The 24,748-nt window shown below is 37.0% G+C and overlaps 1 protein-coding gene across 2 annotated transcripts; it reads right to left on the reverse strand.

Moving 5' to 3' along the window:
- Positions 1–528: 528 nt before the first annotated feature.
- On the reverse strand, positions 529–24,629 carry cep131 (centrosomal protein 131). Of its 2 annotated transcripts, XM_039665206.2 has the most exons (27): positions 24,482–24,629; positions 23,489–23,677; positions 22,686–22,780; positions 20,420–20,531; positions 20,107–20,234; positions 18,556–18,660; positions 18,257–18,433; positions 17,981–18,098; positions 17,713–17,829; positions 17,474–17,627; positions 17,247–17,344; positions 16,963–17,142; positions 16,272–16,463; positions 16,026–16,163; positions 15,734–15,859; positions 14,783–14,899; positions 14,381–14,410; positions 12,627–12,729; positions 11,885–12,086; positions 10,984–11,091; positions 10,708–10,825; positions 8,874–8,948; positions 7,739–7,881; positions 4,881–5,058; positions 3,658–3,854; positions 3,455–3,515; positions 529–3,346 (listed from the first exon to the last, which is right to left on the reverse strand). In XM_039665206.2, the coding sequence occupies exons 2-27, from the start codon at positions 23,675–23,677 to the stop codon at positions 3,275–3,277; spliced, it is 3,333 nt and encodes a 1,110-aa protein (XP_039521140.2). In that variant the 5' UTR covers positions 24,482–24,629; the 3' UTR covers positions 529–3,274. The 2 variants fall into 2 exon arrangements, with proteins under 2 accessions (XP_039521140.2, XP_039521142.2); XM_039665208.2 differs by lacking the exon at positions 14,381–14,410.
- Positions 24,630–24,748: the final 119 nt, after the last annotated feature.

Consider the following 24,748-nt stretch of genomic DNA (forward strand, 5'->3'; position numbering starts at 1 on the left):
TTTTTCCACCCACTTAACATTGTAGAATTGAGTAAAAAAAATTGTGTGTTCAGGAGGCAAACTTAGGAAAAGTAGCCAAGTCTTGTACCGCTCAGATCAAGGGAAGTATTTAAAAAAAAAAAAAAAAAATCAAAACTATTTTTCCCACATTTGTCCAGAATATGGTTTTAGGGTTAAATAGTTGACAGTGTGTCGAATTAATTAAGTACAAATATTCCTGAACTTTCATAAGGTCATGAAACTGCATGCACATTATAAACAAGTAAAATGATGACTAATATTTGGTCAACTATCAGAAGTGCAGAACAGTAGAAAAAGGACTTAAATGTGCAATTAACTATAAGAATCAAGCTTTAAATGAAAAGAAAAGAGCTGGTTGAAAGTCAATTTCTGCAGGGGATAAACACCAAGCAAAAAGCACCAGATCTGAATGGTCAGGGAGTGGACTATGGAGAACGAGAGCGATTATGTAATTGTTGGCAATCGCCAGAGGGAGGAGAAGGAAAAAAAAAAAGTCAAAACAAAAACTAATTTTCAAGATTTATTTTCATACTGACAAGATTCATTACTTCACCGTACAAAAAAAAAAAACAGCTATTAAACTCAGCATAGTAAAATACAGCATGCGTGTAAAGGAATCAAATTAAAAGCTACATTTAATTTATTTTAAAACTCAGACATGCAAAAACAAACATTTTAAAAACACAAAGAGGGAGAGTAGTTTAAACGTGAAATGATCCAGACATTAATTAAGATAATAAAAGTAGTGTTTTTTTTTTTCAGTCCACAGTTACAAAAGGCCAGGAAAATGGCGACCGGCGCTTGGCTATTAAACACTACACACAAAAGAATGGTTCATTGGCATGAGTGGGACTAACACGCACTGGCCATGCCAACCACGCTGCCATTCAAAGAGCAGAAAGTCAGCCAAGGACCTGCATCTGCTGCCAATCTGCTTCTGACCTTCACCAAACGCATCTGAAACATTCTCAGAATGTTTTAATGCTTTGAACCTCACACAAGGGTTCGAAGAAATTGCATCCAACTGACTTTGGATGCACACATACATTTTAGTGTGATGTCAACAATTATGCCAAAGAGACATCTCAGTATTTACGCTTGAGCCACATGACAGAGCCTCCTGTATTGTGCAATGGTTCTGCAGTTTAAGCTTACTCTGGCATTCCCTCTGTCCTCAAATGAGACACCTGATCCACTCATTAGAGAACAGGAATGAGGCACTTTTCAGTCTGACCTTTTCCATGTGGTTCCGTTGACTAAACAGCTCTCAAATCAGTAAGAATCTGATATAAAAAGCCATTAAACAATGGTACAAGAAAGCATTGTCTAACATTGGACAGGAAGTTACATGTAGCACATGTAGTTCAACTTTTGAGAGCAATTTAACTCGCATAAATCAACTTCTCTGACAAGGGTTGTGTTTTGTAGATAATAATAGTTAATAGATAATAATAGTCCAAACAATCAATGATTTATTTACTGGCTCTAAATGATTTAGATAAGCAGCTGCTAACAAAACAAAATGGAAGGGACTTGTAGAAAGAGACAATGGAGACTGCACCACCCCCCAAATTGCTACCACAACTTCTGCTCCGAGTTCCTCTTTTGGGTTGACCGTTTAACATTGCAGAGAGAGAATGTGATTGGAGGATTGGCATTTAGTTGTGCTTGAAACCACAGAATGAATCACAGGCATGCTATGTCTCCCCCGGCTCAAAGTAATTTCACCAAGAGAGAAGTGTTCCGGGATCAACATTACATTACATTAGTGGAGGAACAACAACAACAAGTCAATCAGAACAACAAAATCATTTCCTGGATTTCCACGACTATGTTGATTCAGGAACATCCTTCTTGGCAAACCACAGTCATCTTGTTCCATGACCCAGCTCTGCTTTCCCAAATTATACTCTTAACTTTCTATCTACCCAACTTTCTACATCCATCTCAACTCAACCTCATCTAGGTCTCTCACTTCAGTACTGTATGTGCAAAATGACTGCACATTTATGTTCCGTGAGAGCCGCTAAATCTCCTGTCAGTCCCTATCAATCTAAAGTGACACTCCATACTTATCTTTTCCACTTACTGCATTACTGTCAACAAACCTTTGAAAATCTCTATCGCCTAGCTGTGCTGCCATCATTCACTGACATCCCAACCAGAACTGGGCTTCACTGAGGGCTCTGTGCAAGCATGTTTGGGTGTCCTGGGGGCTTCTGGGAAATCTCCTGTAATTTAGAGATAGCCGTGTTAGGGGGATCGGGACAAGAGGCATATGTATGCAACACACAAAAGGCAGGGGAGTGGGGTCGGGGGTAGGTCTCTCCTCTTTAGTGTGAAGGGTTAACTTCTCTGCTCAATATCAAAGCCTTTGCTCTTCCCACTTCTCCTGTCCACTGTAATCTCCACCCATTCTAGCGCTGGAGAGAGACGGGAAGAGGGTATGAAGTTACAGAAACATCTGGAAGAGTTTACTGTGAATGCCTTTGTGCCCAGCAAAAGGAGCTTTTCCACTTATTGGGTAATCTCACAAATGCATGCAGATTTTACCCTCAAATCAAAATAACAAATGCTAGAAAAGCTCATTTTTAGGACCATTTCCATTGCCACAATGTGAGTCGTCATTATTGTGTTACTTTTTAGGGTTCCATCAGATTTCCATTTTTACTATATTATTATAAAATGACTATAATACAAGCATAAATTAAAGTTATAAAAATATCATGTTGTATAAATACTTTAAAACGTAAATAATATATTATTGCTTTGAAACAGTTTTTTTTTTTTTGCTTAATGAGCCAATTTTTTTTATGAAAATAAATAAATTTGTCATTTATATATTTTGATTCTGAGGAGAAATATGCATGAGTTTATGAGGTGAGGTTTTGTATGATTCAACAACATAACAGATCTAAACTCTAGTGCGAAAATGTTTTTTTTTGTTAATTTATCTGGCTGTGTGAAACCAGTGGCTGAAAGGAATCTGTAATTTGGTCATATCCGTGCAAGAAAAGCCTCTCCTGGAATCTCGGAGAAGATTAAATTCCTCTTATTTCTTGTATTGTTCCCATGGGAATGCCAAAGGCAGCCTTTCTGAATGAGAAATCTGGTGGAACCAAAATCAGTTCTTCCAAACAAGCAAAATAAAATAAAAAATAAAGAGAGGTGGACGTTTCTTTGTGCAAGAGGTCGGTATAACAGAATGGACGGGTTATGGTGGTGGGAGGGGGTCAATGCCCTAACTTGTCGATCATTTCCCTAACAGTTGTTTTCTCTGCTGTTCCAACAAAGATTCAAGATGATCTGCCCTCTTCACCGCAGCCTAAAAGACAAAGGAAAAGACAAGTTAGTTGTGAATAAAAATGTATGCACAACAAGCATTGCATTAACTGCAAGGAAAATATATTGAATCAAATGTGTTGCGACATACCTCATGCTGCTTCCGCAAGTTATTAACAGTCTCTTCCTTCTTCAAAATAGCTGACTTTACTCTATTAAAGGAAGAGAGAACCATTTTTATTGTGGATGAGACCAGAACCTTAACTCAAACGTAGTAAAACAGCTCATCTGCAGGTTAAAAGCTAATCATATCAACGACGAGGCACTAAAGGAAAAATAGTCTTTGCCTCTTACCTCTGATGGACTTCTGCAAGCTCCTCTTCTTTCTCTCTGCTCACTCGCTCCACCTCTAAGCGGAGTCGTGCTTTGGCTTCAGAGATTTCCATCTTCATCCTCCTATTCTCTTCCTCTGTTTCTACGAGGCGCTCGGCAAACTCTTGTCTGATCACTTCTGCAAGGCTGCGGCGCTCATCTGACAACTTATCACGAGCCTGTAGACATTTCATGAAAAGAGAAAGTGGCAAAGCATGAGGACAAAAGCTGATCGAAAACCCAGCTAAACAAAACACAATACAGCACTTACTGATTCTTGGAATTCCAAGACATTTAATTCCAAAATAAATAAATATTTATAAGTATTAAAATAGGCTTGATTTATTTTATGAAATTATAATAATGCTGGGGTCAAATATGACTCAGCAATTCTATATAATTCTCCGCTGTAGTTAAAGAGTGAAGCAACTGGCCTTGTGTGTCATAAGCAAACTCTGTTCGAAACACAATTGGTAATCTATTTCAGCCGTTTCACACACGTGGATTTACAGTCAGGTGTAACATTAACTAGAGTGTCAAAAGTCATCCAGTTTATCACACTTTAAGAGAAACAAGTACCCTAGCTTTTTACCCGAATGACTGAATCCGTCTGAGGACTTCCTGTCTTACTAAACTCAAGTTATTATTTCTATAAAGCCCGACTGAATTTGAAACTTTAGGTGCGCTCTCGAGTTCGATTGATGTTAGGGTTTGGTTTGGATGATGCGAGCGCTGTTTTCCGAACTTGGGTGCACAACTGCGAACAATACCAAAGTCTGCATAAAAAGGTTGGTGTGGGGTATGGTTCATGTGATCTCCGTTAGGATTTGGTGCTGATATGAACACAATCATACTAAATTGTAGAAGTAAACTGCTATTGATGACATATGATTCAACAAAACTGTGCTCGCCTTTAGCAGAAATGGACTCCTATGTTCTTTAGATCATTTGCAGGACATGCACCAAAGGTTCAAAAACCGAAATATAAAAGTGGTGGGCAACACTCGCCAAACTCACGTTTGGTCCAGGCAATCGAACCAAGTGTGAAAGCACCCTTAAATCTGTCTGAATGTTTATGTGAAAATGGAATCCTATTGATTCCCATCTCTACAAAGAGTACACAGTGGAGTCTGTAGATTTATAAGTCACCATTTTACTTTACGGAGCGAGCAGCAACAAGGAAGTGTCCCTGTGATGGCTGTTACCTGGGTGAGGTCGCTTATCTCTTGCTCTCGTTGTCGTAACAGTGACTGGAGTCGAAGGAGCTCAGACTCCATCTCACTGTGTTTCTCTCTCATTTCTTGCTGTTTCTGCAGTGCAGTCCGCTCAGAACGCTCCAGATCTCTGATCTCGGCCTCGTATTTCTCCCTCACGCGCTTTATCCTGCACACATCATACACATTTACATTCAGGTTGTGAAAACCACAGTTCTTCTGCCATATATGTTAAATGGATGGGCTTTTGTGACTTAAATGTAAATGGCCTCCTATCCTAAATTCAAACTATCCAGGAAGAGCTTAAATATGTGGACCACAAGCGTATTCTTTTATTCAAAAACCTGGTAGAAAAAAACACACACACACACACACACAAAAAAAACAGCATATGAGCTGAATGTAAATTTTTTTTCAAATTTGAATTACACAGAATGGGTCTCATTCATGAAACATTCGTAAATATACGAGTAAATATGAGAGTGATTTGCACGTACGTAAAGAGAACTTCCCGAAAACTCTTCTCCTGATTCACAAATACTTCGTAAATGTCAGATGTGATAGTGAAATGTGTGTGTGTGTTAATGAATTCCAACCAGTCGTAAATGGGATGCGCGTAAATGTTCTTTCTCAATTACCATAAATCCCGCCCATTATATCCGACTGACATCTATATGCATATAATAACATGAATGCGAATGAAAAAGAACGATTTCTCGGATGCAGAAATTGAAGTTTTATTATCACAAGTTCATTCAAAACGCCACATTTTATTTTCAAGCGTACATAGAGGCGCATCAGGTCCAAAAAAAGGAAGCTTGGCAGCATATTACAGATGCAGTTAATGGAGTTTCATCTGTTAATCGAACAGTCCCAGAAGTGAGAAAAAAATGGTTTGACATGAAGCTTGACAGCAAAAAACGAATTAGTTCACTTCGGAAAAATCATATTCAAACTGGAGAAGGACCGCCATCGATCACCAGATCTGCTTTTACTGGCTCTCATAATAAAAGTAAAAAGAAAAAAAACGTATGTAGGCTAATTACTAGGGGTGTAACGGTACACAAAAATCACGTTGCGGTACGTACCTCGGTTTTTAAGTCACGGTTCGGTACGTTTTCGATACAGCAAAAAGAAAGAAATGCCAGAGAAATTTCCTTGTTTAAAGAAAAAATATTTTTAAATAAGTGTGAGTTTTCCTAGATCTTGAAAATTTCAGGTTTATAAATGGGGGTCATCTTTGAAGGATGAACAATTTTGGTCATCACATTAAAAATAACATTTAAATATATATTTATTTATATAATATTTGAATTTTGAAGTGCTGGAAAAAGATGTGTGAAGTACTTGAAAGCATTTCACCATTCCAGCCAAACTGGTTCCAGTTAGTGTTACTATATTAAATCCATGGTGAATGTTGCTGGTCTGTGTACGAAAGTACTAGTTCATTCACGGCACAATGTTTCTCCTGGTTTCCATGACAGCGCTGTTTGATCTTATAGAGATCTACGGTAACGGAGAAATGTGAATGCTTCTCACTGACTAGATCTCGCAGCGATGTTATTACCTCAGTGGCGAATTCAAATGTTTTCTTAACCGGATCTCTTAGCGCGGTGTGGTAACAGTGTTGCTTGATCGAGATCGGCTCGCGCTGCACAGATGTTGCTGGTCCGAACTGATAAACGATCCATGAAGCACATAACGAGTAGTGCAGTTTCGTTCTGCTTTCATTACGCTTGCCATTTGATGTTGCGCAACATTGTGTTGGCCGCGTCAGCACGAATTTTGCCGGCAGGAAAAATGGTCCAAGCAATCGTTCGGTTTGTATGCGTACCAAACCGGAAGCCTCAAACCGAAACGGTTCAATACGAATACATGTACCGTTACACCCCTACTAATTACTATATCAAATATTTTGGTAACACTTTACAATAAGGTTCATTATTTTACATTAGTTAATGTATTAACTAACATGAACTAACCATGAGCAATACATTTGTTACAGTATTTGTTAATCTTCGTTGATGTTAGTTCATGATAATAAAGCTGTTCATTGTTTGTTCATGTTAGTTCACAGCGCATTAACTAATGTAAACAAGATTTTAATAAAGTATTAGTAAATATTGAAATAACGTTTACAAAGATTAATAAATGCTGTATAAGTGCTGTTCATTATTACTTCATGCTAACTAATGTAGTTAACTAATGTTAACTAATGAACCTTATTGTAAAGTGTTACCAATATTTTTTTTTTTCAAAATGCTGTTTAAATATGTACCCATTGGTGAATTAAAATACAGCCTTATTAATGAGCGAAACGTTCGGATGTTAAGCGCACCATTTACGCGTGGCTGGGAGCAGGTGTACATTTCTTGCGTACCAACTAACATTTGGAAAATACAAACATTTTAATGAATCCGAAAATTTACTCCAGATCCAATTTACACACGATTTACACACAAATTCGTTCTGCTCGTGTTTCATGAATGAGACCCACTGTGTGAGGGAAAAATACGAGGCAGAGATCACATACACACACATACATACATACATATATATATATATATATATACACAGTATATAAAGAGAGACAGAGTTTTTTTTTTAAATGAATTTGAATTTTTGAAGAGTGAATTTTTTATAATTTAAACTGAAGATGAACAATGTAGCCGCACTGGTCTACAAGCAAACAGGTCAGCAGGGAAATTTGTAGCACATACCACAAGCCTAACCACCAGCGGAAATAAACTGATGTAGAATTGCATTGCATGTGGGCAAAACTGTAACATCCTGTGCGATCTAAGTCTCCACAGACACAGGTTCACATAAACAGGAAGGTGGAAACAGACCTGTTGTCAGCTGCTCTCTCACACTCCTCTCTTGCCCCCCTGGTCTCCTCCTCTAGTCTCTGAATGGCCAGCTCAATCTCTTTGTCTCTTCCTCGACGCACTTCCTCTTTAAGCTCCCTCTCTCTGCTCAGCAGCCACGCTTCCTGTGAGAGGAAACACCATGTTTTGAGAACACATTGGAGACTTTGTAACCTTACACACACACTTACAGTGGTAAAACTTAGCAAACTACTTCGTTATCACCTTTAATTTTTGGGAGAGGTGGATTATTACTAGCCCAGACCAGTCTAAATAGCCTATTAGTGGTACACAGATGTTAGCAAATAAGGGCATTTGCATTTGCTATGAAATTCTGATTGGTTTAGAGCAAAACTTTATCCACAAAAGAGTCTGTAAGATGTTGGGAATCTGTCATTTTCTTAAATATTATTGAAAGAAGTTGCTCACCAAGTCTGCACTTATTGAAAAAAAATATTTGACATTTTTACCATTTAAAATAACTGTTTTATTTAATATTTTCAAATATAATTTATTAAAAATTTGATGCGTCGTTACTTCAGTGTCACATGATCTTTCAGAAATCATTCTAATATGCGGATTTGGCAATTTATTAGCATTTATTATTTACAGTTGTGCTGCGTAATATTTTGTGGATACATATTTTTCAGGATTCTTTGATGAATAGAACAAGTTAAGAACAAAAAATAGAACAGCATTTGTTTGAAACAGAAATATTTTGTAACAATACATGTCTTTACTGTCACTTTTGATCAGTTGAAAGCATCCTTGCTGAATAAAAGTATAATTTCCTAAAAAATATTATACTGCCCTCAAATTTTTGAAACGTTGTGAAAAATGAATCCTACAAAATTATTAGCATTGATGATAAAACTCAAAGACCAAAACAAATCCTTACATGTTGAATAAAAATGAACTAAATGTAATCGTAACAACTGTTAGTGAGGTGTAAATTTGAGAGTCTCAGAAAGCAGAAGATAAGTAGATTGTATTAACATAGATAGAATAATAAGTAGATTAATTCTAAAGTTTCTAAGTTTCTGTAAACATGTAAATAAGTATAGTACAAGAGAAAATATATAAACTCATTTCAAAACATGTATACATAAACACATACCTCTTTTTTCATGTAATTTTCTTCCCATGTCTGTTTCTCAATTTCAAGCCTTTCCTTCAGGGCTTTAACTTCAACCTAATGAAACATACAGACAAAAACACATTTAAAAGAACCAAAAGAATAAGACCTAAAATGCTTTTGCAACAAAAATGTGCTTTCTTGTGACTTCTTCAAACATTGCACCATCAAATACAAGACAGGTACTTTAAATTCTGGTCTGAAAGTCTCAGGCAAAAAAACAAAACAGAATGAGGTTAGACAAGGAATGATGTAGGAGATGTGTGCTGCACAGAATGACATCATTAATCAAAAGACATGTCCTGAGAACATTAAAACCGCATCAATACTTGGTATCAATTCAAGTATACTGATATACTGCATTTCCTGTTGGATTCATTTTGTTGTTCAACTTTTTTGTTAATACTACTCACAAGAAAGTATGAGATTGTAAGACTGGAAGAACTGGTTGAAGAGATCAGCCTCACCCTAGGTCCATGAGACGAAGGACACTGCTCTCAAATTAACATTTGAACAACTCTCACACACTCCTTCCCCGCATCCCCCACTCTTGCAGAGAACACCCAAACTCACTCAAGAATTTATATGGTTTTAATGTGAATGATTATCATTAAGGAAGGTGTTTAGTATCATTTTAAAGGCCTCAGTGCAAATGGTGCAAGTGTTCTATTTCCAAATAAGTAAAACAAAAGCTAATAAGGTTTTTAAGGCTTTCTTTTATTTAAGGCTTTCTTTTGATTATTTTAATTTCTTCCATGTAAAGCACCTTAGAATAGCCACTGTGTATGAAATGTGCTATATAAATAAACTTGCCTTGCCTAGTTTAGGGGTAACTGGCACACAAAGGAATGTGGTTACTGGTGAACACAGTAAATTTCCATTGTAAACTCATGTTTTACATATCAAATGAGGTCTGGCTAAAGAAATGAACAGAGAGGAATAGGGCTTTTTCTGTATCAGATCAGCCAATGAATGCTGTGTCACTGAGACTCGGTATTCATGTATCTTATAATGTCGGGTAAAAGTTTTCCTCTTTGTTCTATAACATTTGATGGTTTGTACTGATTATCTTTCAATTGATTATGAAATTGTAATAATACATTTACCTAACATAATAAATTGTTATATTAAATGAAAATGAAGTCAAAGTCTGTTAATAGTCAAACATTCACATAGATTTAATGATGCACAGATATCACTGAAAAACCTTTTCATTTATGGAGTCAGATGAAATAACGAGTTAATACATAAGATAAAATGTATTGCATTCAATTAAATTAAATATCCCTTTGCCATGAGAGAAGACGGAACAACGCGTGAGACCTTCACCTCTAATCGAATACCGCCATTGGAACGATTTAGCAGGCCTTACAAGTTACACACAGCACTGCCAACTTATGCAATTAAACAATCTATATGCAACTATATAGTCAAATCACTTAAGTTATTATTTCTATTTATGTCAAATGGGTTTTAAGCAGTATTTCATATGATTAAATATTAAATGATTAAAGCTGTTAAATATTTCAAACACTGAGCTACCAGATCAAACCAGGCAAATTAGGAAAACTAAGTAAATTAATTATATACACGAATAGGCATATTTTAGCACACTACATAGATTAAAAATACGCTACGTGATTGCTGGACAAAGCATATGGCTTGTTGCAGCATCTGCTGTTATAATTTCTGATTGCTAAACATCTCCATTTGTGTTTGATGCAAGAAAGAAGAGGCAGAGTCAAATGATGGAAGAATGCTTTACTTGAATACATAACAGTTCGTGTGGACTAACACGATTAGATGTGAGTGTTACCTGGTGACGTCTCTCCTGCTCATCCCTGCTCTTCTCCAGTTCTTCTCTTAATGCTCTTCCTGCCAATGAGCTGTTGTCTTCCAACTGCTTCCTTAGGTCTTCCAGCTCAGTATGCTGCCTATATCAAACACAAACGCATTTAGTTTTAACTTAACTTGAATGTTTCATCTCGTCCCTCTCTTTTGGAAAAAAAAAATATGGTAACATTTTAGCCTTTATTTATAATGCATTGTAAAAGGTATTCATAATATACAATATATAATGGCCTATAATGACCTGGCTGCCAGCTGTGTGATTCGCTCTTTCTCCTCTGACACTTCCTTATACAGACGCCTCCTCTGCTGCTGCAGCGAGTTCTCCTCTTCCTGCAGCTGTTTCTCAAACCTGAGACACAAACACATTCATTTACTTAATTGTGTTCTCAAAATTCAATGCATGTTTGTTCTAAGGATCTGAGAGATGAATCTACAGCCTTTGTGAGAATAACATGTAATTATGTAATCAATAAAAAGTAACTTTAATCTGATTATAAGTATTTTAAAAATGTAATATAATCTAATTGTGAGTATGTATATATCATGTATATATTTTTAATCAAATAAACCCCAATCCTTACCAACCCCAAACTTTTGAGTGCTATCCAAAACTCTATTTCAGTCTGATCTTCCCATAAAGCTATCATTTGGCTTCAGCATCATATGGGCCACGGTGCTTTTATTGTATTTATATATCTTTTAAGGAGCTTGACAGATGTGGTAAATATTAGTTTATTGTAGAGAAAAAGCTCCATGAGGAGTGTCTGACAGAAGTTTGTGTGTGAAATAAAATGTTTGTAGGTAAAAAAAAAAGAGATAAGGCCTTTGACATGTCCTACTTCAACATCTTGTTTTAACAGGAAATACATAAACACAAGAAGGAAAACTAAAACTTCAAAGAACAGCAGGGTTAGACTGAAATAATTAGCTTTATATAAAAACAGCAGACTTATAACTAAGTGTGTGTGTGTGTTCAAAAGCTGTATTTATCTTTGAGATCATGTCTAGCCAGTTTCCTCTGTCGCACTATCCAAGCCAGTTTGAGTGTTTTAGTGTTTTCTAACATCCGTGAACACATTTTCTTGGCTGCCCATCCCAGTCACTGGTTGATTGATGTCGAATGGACACATGTGAGCGTGTACCTTTGCTTAGCCAGTTCTCTCTCTCTCTGGCACTGTTCATCTCTTTCTCTCTCCAACTGCTGCCGTAACTCCTCGGACTGCCTGACGTAGCGCTGAGCGGCCCTCTCGTCTGCCTGAAGCAGCTCTGCCTCGTGAAGGACTCTCAGTTTCTTCAGCTCCTGCTTGTGTTTGGAGATCAGCTTCTGAATCTCTGGCTCCAGACCTGGAAGAAACAGTCATCAAACATTGTAAAAAGAGCGAACGTAAACATGTGCGGTATAGCATTAAAATAATCATGGGATTTCGAAGAGAAAAATAATAAAACATCACACTATTTACTGATGCAATGTTTGAATTACAATGCGTTTCAAAAGCCTTCCTTAAAAATCTGGGATTTATGGTGTCACGTTACTTTTCAGTTAAAAGTTCAACTCATTGTGTACTCAACATGATACATAATACATTCAGTGTGTGTGTGTGTGTATGTCAGATCAGGCATATGCAGTTTGACCAGTTAAAAACCAGTTAGCTTTGTCTTTAATACAGGTTACGCTGTTTAACAAAGGATTATAAAACGTGAATAAATTTCATAGGTGTGTGACACATCAGCCACCTTACTTATGTCTTTAGGGCACAGAGACCAATCCTAAACATGCGACACATTTTGGCAGAAACATGCAGACTGGGCTGAAATGGATACTGTTGAAGCATCTGGTGATGTGGCACTAATACAGACAGACACTTGTTGTCGAACTCTGCTGACCTTTCACCGTGATCTCCTTGATCTTTTTGGTCTTCTCATCGATCCATTTCTCCCGGCGGATCTTTTCTGTGGCACTCATTAACTCTTTTAGCTTCTTAATCTCCTGTGTGGAGGAAGAGAGGGATAGAAGGATTGGTTAAACAGAAAGAGAAAACATCACCAGCACCAGAAAGAGCGCAAATGAATGGGAAAGACGACAACATCTTGAGACTTGAGATTAACTCCCACCAAGCCAGTCACGATGGAAATAAAAGACTGCAGGCTTATTGCGATAACTACGATGATCTGTAGGCAGCCCAAAAAGATGTGCTTTGAGGCGTTTCCCTTTTATCGAGTCTTCAGCAATACTTGATTTTCAATCAAATAACACCAAAGCCTGTCATTTTCTTCTTACTGACCCCACACTTTTGAACAGTAGTGTAGATCTAAATCTATATTGTCATACACAGAACATCCTGACATCCACTTCAGCCCTGCACTTATAAAAGTTCATGAGAGAAGTGGTGATGACTGATTGAACTGGATCAATTGAGTGAATAAAAAGATCCACAAAGAATATTTACCACATGAATCAGACATCACTTCTCTCATTGATGTGCCAAGGTGACCATAGCCGATGTTTGAAGATTTCAGTGTATTACATCTTAAGAATGTTTCGTTTTCTCACCCAACGCTATCGTATGACTTCAGAAGTCTTGAAATATCGCCATTTGGATCACTTTTATGATGCTTTTGTCTTTTTAGAAGCTCCATTCCAAATTCACCGTAACGCATTAAAGAGAGCGACCAGCACATTCTCATAATTTCTTCTTTTAGTGCAAGTTTGGAACTGCATGACAGTGAGTAATTGATAACATAGAATACTCATTTATTGGATGAGAACTAAAATCATAACTATGGGGATGTGCTTGCATTTAAAAAGAAACTAAACAACTGATGTCACTGAATAGGTTTATACATCAACCATTGCATAGCTGGCTAGTTGCAAACACCGCTTAAACCAGTCGTAAATGTAAATAAACAGAGTTTTCATAACTTCGTAATGGTCATAGCTTCATAAAGTCCTTTGCATTGGCCTAATTTGAATCTGATTTAAATTGGACAGATTACCCTTGGCCTTGGCTAACTGCCGGTCAAAACTGATGTTAAAGTTTTTATAATGTTATAATTTGTTCTGTGCATCTTTCCATGTTGGAGATTCACTAGAGCAATCAATGGAACAGAATGATGAATAATGAATGAATGGAACATGAAAATAAAAGTATTACAGTGCTGTAAATAATTTATTACATTAAATGTGCAGTTGACATTACATATTTATTTTTATCTTTTTGGCTATTTCTGTACTTTGTTTGTGAATGCATGACAGGTCATTATAACAAGTGCCAAAGGAATGGAAACTCTAAAATACACTGATGGTATCACACACCAAATTAGCATACTGAATCGAAACTCATCTTATTCTCAGTGACTTCACCGTGATGTGTTTAATACAGACTGAAAACAAGACACATTGCAGAAGAATATGACAATGGCAAAGCAAAAGTTTTTTATACAAAATCAAAACTGAAAGCCTAAAACGATATGATTGCTGCCTTACACGATCTGCTGGTTCCTTGAAGTTTAAAAAAAAGATTGCAAGGTTAATGGCCCCAAGCAAAATGAAGCGGTCTCTGTAAGTCAGCGTTAGGAGAGGAATGGAGAATGCCAGAACAATGAAGTGATGAGGGGTTAGAGAGAAAAACAAGAGTTACCTCACACATGGGACCCAGAATTTGCCACACCTACAGGCAGACGGAAGGACAGATAAAGAGAGAAACGCACAACAAATGCAGAAAGAGAAACAGTTAGAAGTGGCAAAAGCAACACAGCAAGCGAACATGCATTTGATGGTGTGCACGAGTTAATACAAACATACTCAAGATTGTGTGCAGAAACACAGCTAACGAGAGCAGCAGAGACAACCACAAACCACAGTTAATATACTGTAAGGAATGTAGAAATCAGCACAGGTTTGGGACTGAGGCACTACAAGATGTACAATACACTTAAACGGACATTGTGGCCAAAGCTGATGCAAAAACTGCTCAGACCCTGAGGCACCTCCTCTGCAGCAGGTCCTGTTAGGATCACTGCACCACTTCATTAAAACTCACCAGCTCATGTTGCTCCTGCATCTGAGCGATCTTCTTAGTGTATTTCTGGTCCACCTGCTTGAGTTCTCCAACTACTTCCTCACACTTTTCGCTCAGGGCCTTTTTATCATCAATCAGCTGAGAGAGAGAGAGACATTAATACAAGCACAACCTCATCTAGCAGTAAGACTAGAATGCCACAATATTTCAACGTTAATTGATTTTATTTGAAAAATAACTAAAACAGGGATATTTTATAAAACAGACATTTTATTACTATTTAAAATTAACTAAAAACTATTAGTGATGATAAAGTCATTTTTTCAGCATTACCGTCAGATGATCCTTCAGAAATCATTGTAATGATCAATCATGCTGATTAGCTGTTTAAGAAACATTTCTTATTATCAATGTGGATCGGTTGTGCTGCTTGATAGTTTTTGGAAACTGGTCGATTTTTTTCAGGATTCTTTGATGAACAGCTCCAATCTTTCGTGACTTAACTATAATTTCTGATCAATTGAATGCATTCTTGTCGAATAAAAGTATTCATTTCTTTTTTGTTTCTTTTTTAAAAAGACCCGTATATACATTATAAATTTTGCAATTGCATACAACTTAGCATTTTTTATATTACATTAATATTTGTGCATATTTTTCATTAATGAACTTTACATTTCTTCATGCAAGAATGTATTGTGTACATCCACCCAATTTTAAGACTATTTTAAGCCTATGTTAATGTTTTTTTTTAATTATGACATTATGTTCATGACAACTAAGCAACTGTTTCCTCCAGAACCCTGCTTCTAATATAATCCGTCCAAAAAAATATTCTAGATTTTGTTTTGCTTGTTTTTACCACTATTCTCAATGATGATTTTTATCACTGTAATACAATGATTAAATTAGGGAATTAGGGATTATTGATGAAAGTTGCTGAACAGATAGTCTTGCGTTTAAGATTAATACCTGGTCTATAAACGTCAGGTGTCTCTGTATCGTAGCTTCATACTGCTGTTTCTGTAACTGCAACGTATGATTGAGCTCTTTCTCGGTCTCCTTCACATGCCGGATCGTCAGCTCCCTCTGCTGGGCCTAAAGACACACAATCATATTTACAAATTAGTCTCAGGCAGCACTATTCACAGATCTGCGGTTGCATATTTCACATAAACACAGGTAAAAGTCATCTGAGGTTGTGCAGAGTATTCTGAAACATACAGATGATAATATATGCATATATGTGTGAGTTTTCTTTTACCAGCGCTGTTTGTAGCATATTGACGGTGCGTTTTTTCTCATCCAGCTCCAGTTTGAGTCTCATCATAGAGCCGGTGACCTCAGCAGCTGTGGCTGAGGCTTGTTCCACAACTGCTAGATCTTCCTCTGACAACACCACCTGAACACACACACACACACACACACACACACACACACACGAATGTAAAATTCAGTGCTGATATAACATAAAACTTAATAACTTCATATAGTTAGTTCAAATGTTCACCTCTCTATGTGATCCAGAGGTGACCGAGCGTGGTCTTTCCTGCTCTGACTTCTCCATCTCATCCAGGAAGCTCATAATGGTCTGCAGTTTAGCTTCTGAAAGCAGAGCGCCCCCATCTGGAAGGACTGGAGTCTGACTAAGCTGCCTGTGCCGTTCCACGTTATCAGTTGTCAGGGAGTTGGAATCTCCATCCTAGGAAGAAAATGTATGTGTAGATTAGCCAATCATAAAAAGGTCATTTACACTGCTGTTCAAAAGTTTGAGGTCAATTAGATTTTTTTTTTTAAAGAAATACAATTTTATTTAGCAAGGATGCCTTAAAGGATTAGTTCACTTTAAAATGAAAATTAGCCCATGATTTACTCACCCTCAAGCCATCCTAGGTTTATATGACTTTATTCTTTCAGACATACAATCAGAGTTATATTAAAAAATATCCTGGCTCTTCCCAGTTTTATAATGGCAGTGGATTGCAACCGACAGATTGAAGCTCAAAAACGTACATTCAGCTTTGCCAAAGGAATGAGTTATATTTCAATATATTTCGTAATATTTCACAATACTGTTATACTGTAAATAAATGCAGCATTAGTGAGCATAAGAAACTTCCTACAAAAACATTAAAGATAAACCTTACCACCCCCAAACTTTTGAACAATAGTGTATACAGAACTGAAGAGTCTCAATTCACCTTGTCAATCCACGCATACTTGTCCTTCCTGTAGCTCTTGGCCTCTGACAGTCTCTCTGGCTCCTCTTCTAAGAGCTTTAATGTGTCTAGCAGGTCATTCAGAGTGGTTTTTGACTGCGTCCTGCTTGATGACGCACCCTGCCGCTGGTCCTCCATGCTCACAGACCTCTGGAGGATCTCCTTAGAGCATGAAGCAATGTGATGAGCAAAAGCTTTAATTTTTTTTTCACAGCTGGTGAAAATAGGGCATATAAGTTTACAATAAGTTTGTTGTAAGTGGTTACCTGTGAACACTGAGATCCCCTGCACACAGAACCAACAGGTGATGCGGCCCTCACATTCGTCACATCATCCAGATCAGGCACCACATTTACATTAGAATCTAAAAAAAGACATGCCATGACTGTGTGACCTCAATATTTTTTTCATGAAATTCACCCACAAAGTATAAAAGGACACAGAATAAGGTAGAGGAAATCGAGTGTGATCGGAGACCAAGAGTATTGCACACCTGTGTTCATAGCCTTGACATCAGTGGGAGAAGTGGGTGAACTCTTGGTGAGTTTTTTACGGCCCAATTTCCCAGCATGTCTTAGTGCCTCTATCTCCTCCTCTGCGATCTGTCGTACCTCTGCAGCACGTTGTGCTCTTTTCTGCTGAAGCTCCTGTTTAGATGCACAAATTATGCAATAATACGTTGTAACAATAATCACTGACTTAGCCAAAACAAACTACAACAGCATTGCATACCTGTATGGCGGTATGCCGAGCCAGACGAGCTTTCTCCTCCCTGATGCGTTTTCGATCATCTTCTTTCTTCTTCAATGTCTCAGTGGTTTTTTCCTCCTCTGCTCTCTGCTCCCTCTCCTAGGGAAAATACACCATTGAAACCGGCTAGATACCATGCTAACGTCCAAACCTAATCGCTAACTGTTCTCATGTCATGTACAGTTTAGGTCAAAATATAATATACAATATAATTCAAGGTATTATAGAGCTTCTTGGGTGAATACATTACCTTCTTTTTAGATGCGAGGAGGTGTTTGATTGTATTCTCATTGGCTCGCTTTCTGTTGGCATGGCGACGATACCAACGCTGGATGATAATAGCAGCATGGTTCACTTGCTGAATATACCTGTAATTTTTTTTTAATTGTGTTTAACCATGTACAAACAAAGGCCATTTTTGAAAAGTCTGAAATGTTTAAAGGCCAATCAAACATTTGCACGAAGATGATTACGTAAAAAAACAAAACAAAGTGAAAACATATGAGGGCTGGAAAACACTGCTGACCTTTCGGCCTCCTCCTCGGTCACCTCTCGTCTGCGTGGCTGACCTGGGCTTCGGGGACTACGGGGGGCGTTGTTGTTGGAGCTCGATGACGCAGAAGAGAAATTCTTCTGAGACTTAGTAAGAGAACCACTCACATCCAGAGTCGAATCATCATTTACGGTGGCTTTGATTATGTTACTGTTAAAACAGAAAGGTAAATGTGTAAGCCTGGAAACAGCATACTCTAGCAGAAATAGAGCCTTATGTCTAAGATTAGTTCACAGAGCTGTGCAATCATTTAATGGTCATAATGAACCTACTTGAAGGAGGGTTTCTGATTGGAGCTCTTGGGAGTGAGGGGTTTCTCTGAGTGGTTGTTATGGAGGATGGTGGTCACAGAGTTACCCACAGCTGCTTTATTGCTCCTGAAATTCAACACACAGACATCCTACATATTCAAATACATTTTTGCATAATAAAATATTTCATTATATTAGTATATATCAATATAATATGCTGTATATTGAAATAAGTATTTTTGAAAGTCTCTTACGCTCACCAAGGCTGCATTTACTTGATTAAAAACAGTTAAAGCTATGGCTGCATGATAAATTTAAATAAAACCGAAATCGCGATTTTGCTTAGTGCGATTGTGATTAATGATGCGATTATTAATTAAATATATGTACTGTAACACTGTGATCAGAGCGGCTCGATCGTTTCAGTAAATGCTGCTCTCACTCTGCAAACGCTGAGTTTGAGTCACTTATAATGTGCATTTGAAAAGCAAAATGCGCCAAACATTACGTTTTTACCCCAAACTCACTTCATAACGTCAGAAATAACTTGGAACTTGGATCTGAAGTGACTTCTTATCACAGAATGACAGGCAGAGAATATATTACATTGTAGTATTCTATGCTATAATTAATGCTATTAAGTCGATTAGCACTGCATTATAATTATACTTGAACACTTGAACACAAATAAACCACTTTCTTCATGTTTACTGTCTTCATGTTTAAGAAGTCAAAGCAAGCGTTTCAAATTTTTTTTTATTTCAGCTACCTACAGTGATAGCTGGATGCCTTTGTCCATATTAGGAATTTCCTGGAAGTTTTATTACTTTTCTGAGGTATATTTGGACTTTTTGCACAAGGGCGCCATTCAACTTCCATTACCAATGAAACATCCATTGCATGTGTTTATAGCGCTCTATAATGCTCACGCCACACTATTTTGGGCAAAAATATGAAAAATAATACTTCACTCAACAGAAATTTGAAGTGAAAAAGATAATCTATATGTTTTCGTTCATGTAGTGAACAGAAAAGCTCCTTTCTAATGATTTATATTTATATTGCCGCCTGCATGTTAACAGGATGCCCTGCAGTTTTTCATAAAAATATATGATACTAATATTATTGTTATAATTTTAATTATTATATTATTATATTTATTCTCAAATGTATTGGATTTTTTATTTTTAATAATGAAATAGTAATAATTCTTATTTTTGTTAATATTTTTATTTAGTATTAATAATCATAATTATTATTAGTCATATTGATGTTCAAGCACAAAATTTAGGGCCAATTTCACCCTTCAGAGTTCCGTCAATATTATGTTATTATAAATATATATATTTTTTTTTTTTGAAAATCAATTTTTGACATTTGTGAATCGATTCAGAATCGTCCACGTCCACCTCCCGATGCATCCAAGAATCGTTTTTTCCCCCACCCCAATTTAATTGACAATCAGATAAAAAGGCATAAAGTTGTCAGTGACACTGCTGTCATGGCAGCAGCAGAGTTGGAAAGCTAACCATGAGGACAATGCCTACGCTGTCGGAGAAAATGGCCTCCCACCTGTTGTTGGCAGTGAAGTTAGCAGCCAGAGAGATGCCAGCTTCCCTCTTCTTCAGCCCTGTAGGAGAATCCATACTGCAGGTACTGTGAGAGCTGCTGGGCACAGGGAACACTCTCTGCTGATCATCCTGAAAGTAAGACAGACCACATGACTTTTAATCTTGCCACTGTTTAAGGTCTTTTGACTTCATACATTCTGTTAAGGTACTTTTCATGGCATAACAATCAGAAGGGCTAGTTACCCTTTAAAAACGTTTAATAAGATCTGACAATCACACTGGCATGAGAAAGTAGTGGATGAGTCGGATATTACCAGGATGTTCCAAGTGGTACGGTCTTTGGACGTCTTGGAGAGGCCGGCCAGTTTTCTACGTCCATCAGAGCTGCTGTTGAACAGGGCCAGGAAGTCCTCTGTGTGGCCTTCACTGCAATCAGACGCAGATAGAGAGAGAGACAGGAAGGAAGGAAAGAAAGGTCAGAGTATTACACACCAAACACTCATGAGGAACATATAAACAAAACACTATACCAATAATACTGACACTTCCATTCAATTTTTTAAAAGAAGCCTATTTTAACCCTAACCAAGGCACAATTTATTTGATCTAAAGTACAGTAAAAACAGTAATATTGTGAAACGTTCTAGAAACTAAAGCAACCACTTTCTATTTTAAAATATAATTCATTAAAAAGATACAGTATATGTAATATTGCCATTACTCCAGTGTCACATGATCCTTCAGAAATCATTCTAATATGCTGATCTGTTCCTGGAAAAACAAATATTTTGTGAAAACCTTTTTTTAACATTATAAATGTCTTTACTGTCACTTTTGATCAATTTAATGTGTCATTGCTGAATAAAAGTATTCATTTAATTCATACTGACCCCAAACTTTTGAACATATAGTCTAGTGGCAGGGTTCATCTCCAATAAAACCAACCAGACTATTTAAGCTAAACATATTTTAAAAATAAACGTTCCTTTTTCAGAGGTGACAACAGCTGCCCTGGGCTCCCAGAAGAGGTATGCTACAGCAGAGGGGCAGATGTCCATAAGCATATGGCAATCGCACCCCTTAACATTTAAATTGCATCAAATGTTTAACATGATGTTCACCCCTATGTTTGACCCACTGGCATCTGCGCTACCAACTTCAGTATGCATATGTGAGTGTTTTGGGGGTGTGAGGGGCGCCTAGCGTCAGCTGGTCCAATGGAAAGCAATTCAGGGAACTACATTCCTCCACATTTCCTCTTTTTAAGTGATTCAGAGGAAAGAGGGGTCACGGAATGACAGTTATTAAACACCAGAAGGAAGGGGGAAGGGGTAGTGGGACGTTCCTTCATTTAAACCCCTCTGTGGCATCCCAGGATGCAGTGGGAGGGGAGGGGAGGGCAGGACTGGCAGCTGCCGGACAAAAGAATTTCAGCATGCACACTTCTCCTTTCACTGCGTCCTCATTCGAGTGAAACCGGAGACCCCGGCTCCCCTCTTGACAAAGCTGAACCTGGCCCCCTCTTGCTTGTCTAGTGCCGCAGCCACCAGGCCACAAAATCTATTGTCTGGGGAAAACCAAATTCACTCAAACCCCCAGCTGCTGCTGCTTTAAGGGTATAAAACCCCATCTCCACGTCTAGGAGGTGATCAACCAAGCATACCACAAGTTAGGTGAAGTGAGTGCATGAAGGCATGTGCACTAGATATGTACGTGCACAAACATGCCATCATTGCTTTAAAAAAAATCATACATGTTGAATAACCTCTCACTCATGTCCCTTGGGGATTATCCATTCTCAAGGTCTGAATAGGACAGCTGGCACATGTTGATGGGTAAATCTTACAAAACATGATCTTATTTCATCGCAAAATCAAAAGAAATCAATCAGAAATTATATGTTTCATAAATACCATTTTAGGTCCCTTTAAGACCAAGTTTTTTATTTATTTATTTTTTTGCATCGAGACAGCATTTTAATTATAATTAGTAATTAAAACAGATTTTCCTTATTTTCTTAAAAAAAGATTTATTTATTTTTTGCATCAAGACAGGATTTTAATTATAATTAGTAATTAAAACAGATTTTCCTTATTTTCTTTAAAAAAAAAGATTTATTTTTTTTGCAAAATAAACAGTATTAATAAAAATTTCTTAATACATCATTAATAATTATAATATAATATATTATTATTTATAATTTAATTATTTTAATTTATGGTGATAAAATCTCATTAGATTCAATCAATGTAGTATTTTTTAATAGTATTAAAAAAGCAAACACTACATTTTTTAAAGCAACTCAGCATAGAAATACAAATTAAATACTAACTTAATATACAAGTATAGTTTTTTGTGCAATATCCTTTTTTCTTTTTTGCACCACAGTAATGCGAATTAGAATGAAAATGTTTTATTGTAATGAAAATGATAATGTCACAAACAACCCTAAACCTAAAAGATCCTAAAAACAGGCTTAATTTTATTAAATGGGATTTAATTCTTTATTTTTTTTTTTTTAGATTCATCAGCACCAGAAGAGTCAAATGGCATGCAAACGAATGACAGATGGTTCTGTACCTGGGGCTTGTGTTGGCCTGCTGGTTCACCTGTGTGGTGCTGTTAGACCGACGCAGGTTCTTAATTGCCCGTGAGCTTCCCAATCCAGCATCAGTCTGCCAACAAGGAGCACAAAATAGTTTTAACACTACGCCTGCTGCAAACTAGAACAGGTTTAACATGGAGCATCTCTCACTTTAAAGCAGCAGTTTTAACATCATCCCATTTGGTTACAAGACAACCAATGATGTTATTGATGTCCAAACTGCACAGTTATATTATATTACTTTCAGTCTGTTCTTACACATAACGTTATCACATGGCTTTAGGCGATGCAGGAGTCACATGTATTAATTTACCCATATGGCACTTTTATACAATGTAAAAATCTATATGAAGGTGTATTAAAAAGTACATTTTTGTGATCCACAAAAAATGTGATGGTGAGTAAAAATGACAGAATTTTATATTTTGGGTGAATTAATGCTGTACTTTAAAAAAAGAAAGAATGGTGATATTAAATATCCTTATTTTTAATAAAAAATAAATCTTAAAAAAATTAGTCAAATGGCGAAGACAAACACATGCATGACAGAAAAAATGCAAGTGTCTAAGGGAAGATGGTGGCATCAAGAGTCCAATTGTATGTTTTAATTTAATGGTTCTCAATAGTGACAATGAAAACACATAATAATATTTAACTGACTCTGAATCACTCTGAAGTGCTATGTATACACAGTTATGACCATCATTGTTTATTTGATTCCCCTTATACAAGGGACACCTTTACATCATTACACAGTCTTGTAGCCAAACACACTCACCAAAGTGTTTCGCTTCCCCCGGCCATCACTGGCCACAGACACAGATATGGATCGAGAGAAGTGTTTTCCAGGTGAAGCACTGCTGGGTCTGCGGCCCATTGTGAGCTGCGAGCCGGTCAGGCTGAGGTCCAGAACGTCTCCAGTTGCTCCCGTCTGGATGGAGGCGGATGGACTGCGAGTTGTATGCATCTTAAAATTATGAGCATAAAAGAGGTCATTAAAAAAAGCAAGATCTAACCACAGGTAGTGCTGGATACTGTCAGGATTCCCACAACTTTTGACTAATGAATTTCCAATGTCATTACCAAATCACTATTATAATACAATTATTTTATACACATTGCAAGCATTTACACTGATTTAATAAACATAATATATTTTTAAATAGTCTTATATTTCCAGGTTTTCCCATGACCATTAGATCCTATATATGAGAAGAAAGGGGAACACCACAATTAATAGTATTTTATGTCAACACGAATAACGTGACTGTAAAAGATGCTGTTGAACCGGACAAGTACAATTATCCATAGGTCTGTCTCTGTGGTAACAGATTCAAAACATTAACACCGTCCATCACATATATCAAAAGATTTCCAAACACTGTTTGGTTACCCTACATAGTTTATATTATCTGTAAATTGGAAACTATATATAAAACTATACATAAATATGACAGTCTTCCCATTACAATTGTCTAACGTTACAGTTTAAACACACAAAAACAAGGACATTTAAAACCAAAGGCCTCCTTTGGTATCAGCTCAAACCTGATGAAGGTCAAAACACAATACACTGCCTCTGAGAAACATGCAAAAAAATAAAAATAAAAAATAAACAGTTGTTTTATTGAATAGTTACTGGATCCTACCACAGAATTGCATTGACTTGGCTCAGCTATGGCGAAACTGTCTTTCTTGCACCACTTCTTGCTAGCTTCACATGATAAACACGACGAATACAGTAGGATTAAATTGCCAAACCACTACTTACCTTCTCTAAAACGTCCACATTAGATGAAGCAACTGTCTTTATTCAAATAAAAGCGTTGTTATTCCCGTTTGGAGCGTCTGACAGTGATTTCTCATCTGTCTCCAACTCCACAGCGCAACATCTTTTCATTGGCAACCAGAAAACACACACGAGCTCCGCCCATCAAGAGTTTTGATTGGTGGAGCTTAGAGCAATCCGATTATCTGATTGGCTATTGTGTATTTTAGACATGATGGCTGAAAGAGGCGTGACGAACAGGCAAGTTAG

The sequence above is a fragment of the Pimephales promelas genome, chromosome 17, assembly GCF_988280905.1.
Source record: "Pimephales promelas chromosome 17, fPimPro1.hap1.1, whole genome shotgun sequence".
Lineage (NCBI taxonomy): Eukaryota > Metazoa > Chordata > Actinopteri > Cypriniformes > Leuciscidae > Pimephales > Pimephales promelas.

Bases quoted from the DNA above. Each gene is read 5' to 3' on its own strand.
- cep131 (XM_039665206.2), bottom strand. From the start codon at position 23,677: ATGCATACAACTCGCAGTCCATCCGCCTCCATCCAGACGGGAGCAACT. The intron at 22,781-23,488 runs GTGAGTGTGTTT...CCTTGTTGGCAG, and splicing joins GGGGGAAGCGAAACACTTTG to ACTGATGCTGGATTGGGAAG. The intron at 3,516-3,657 runs GTAAGAGGCAAA...TTCCTTTAATAG, and splicing joins CTTGCAGAAGTCCATCAGAG to AGTAAAGTCAGCTATTTTGA.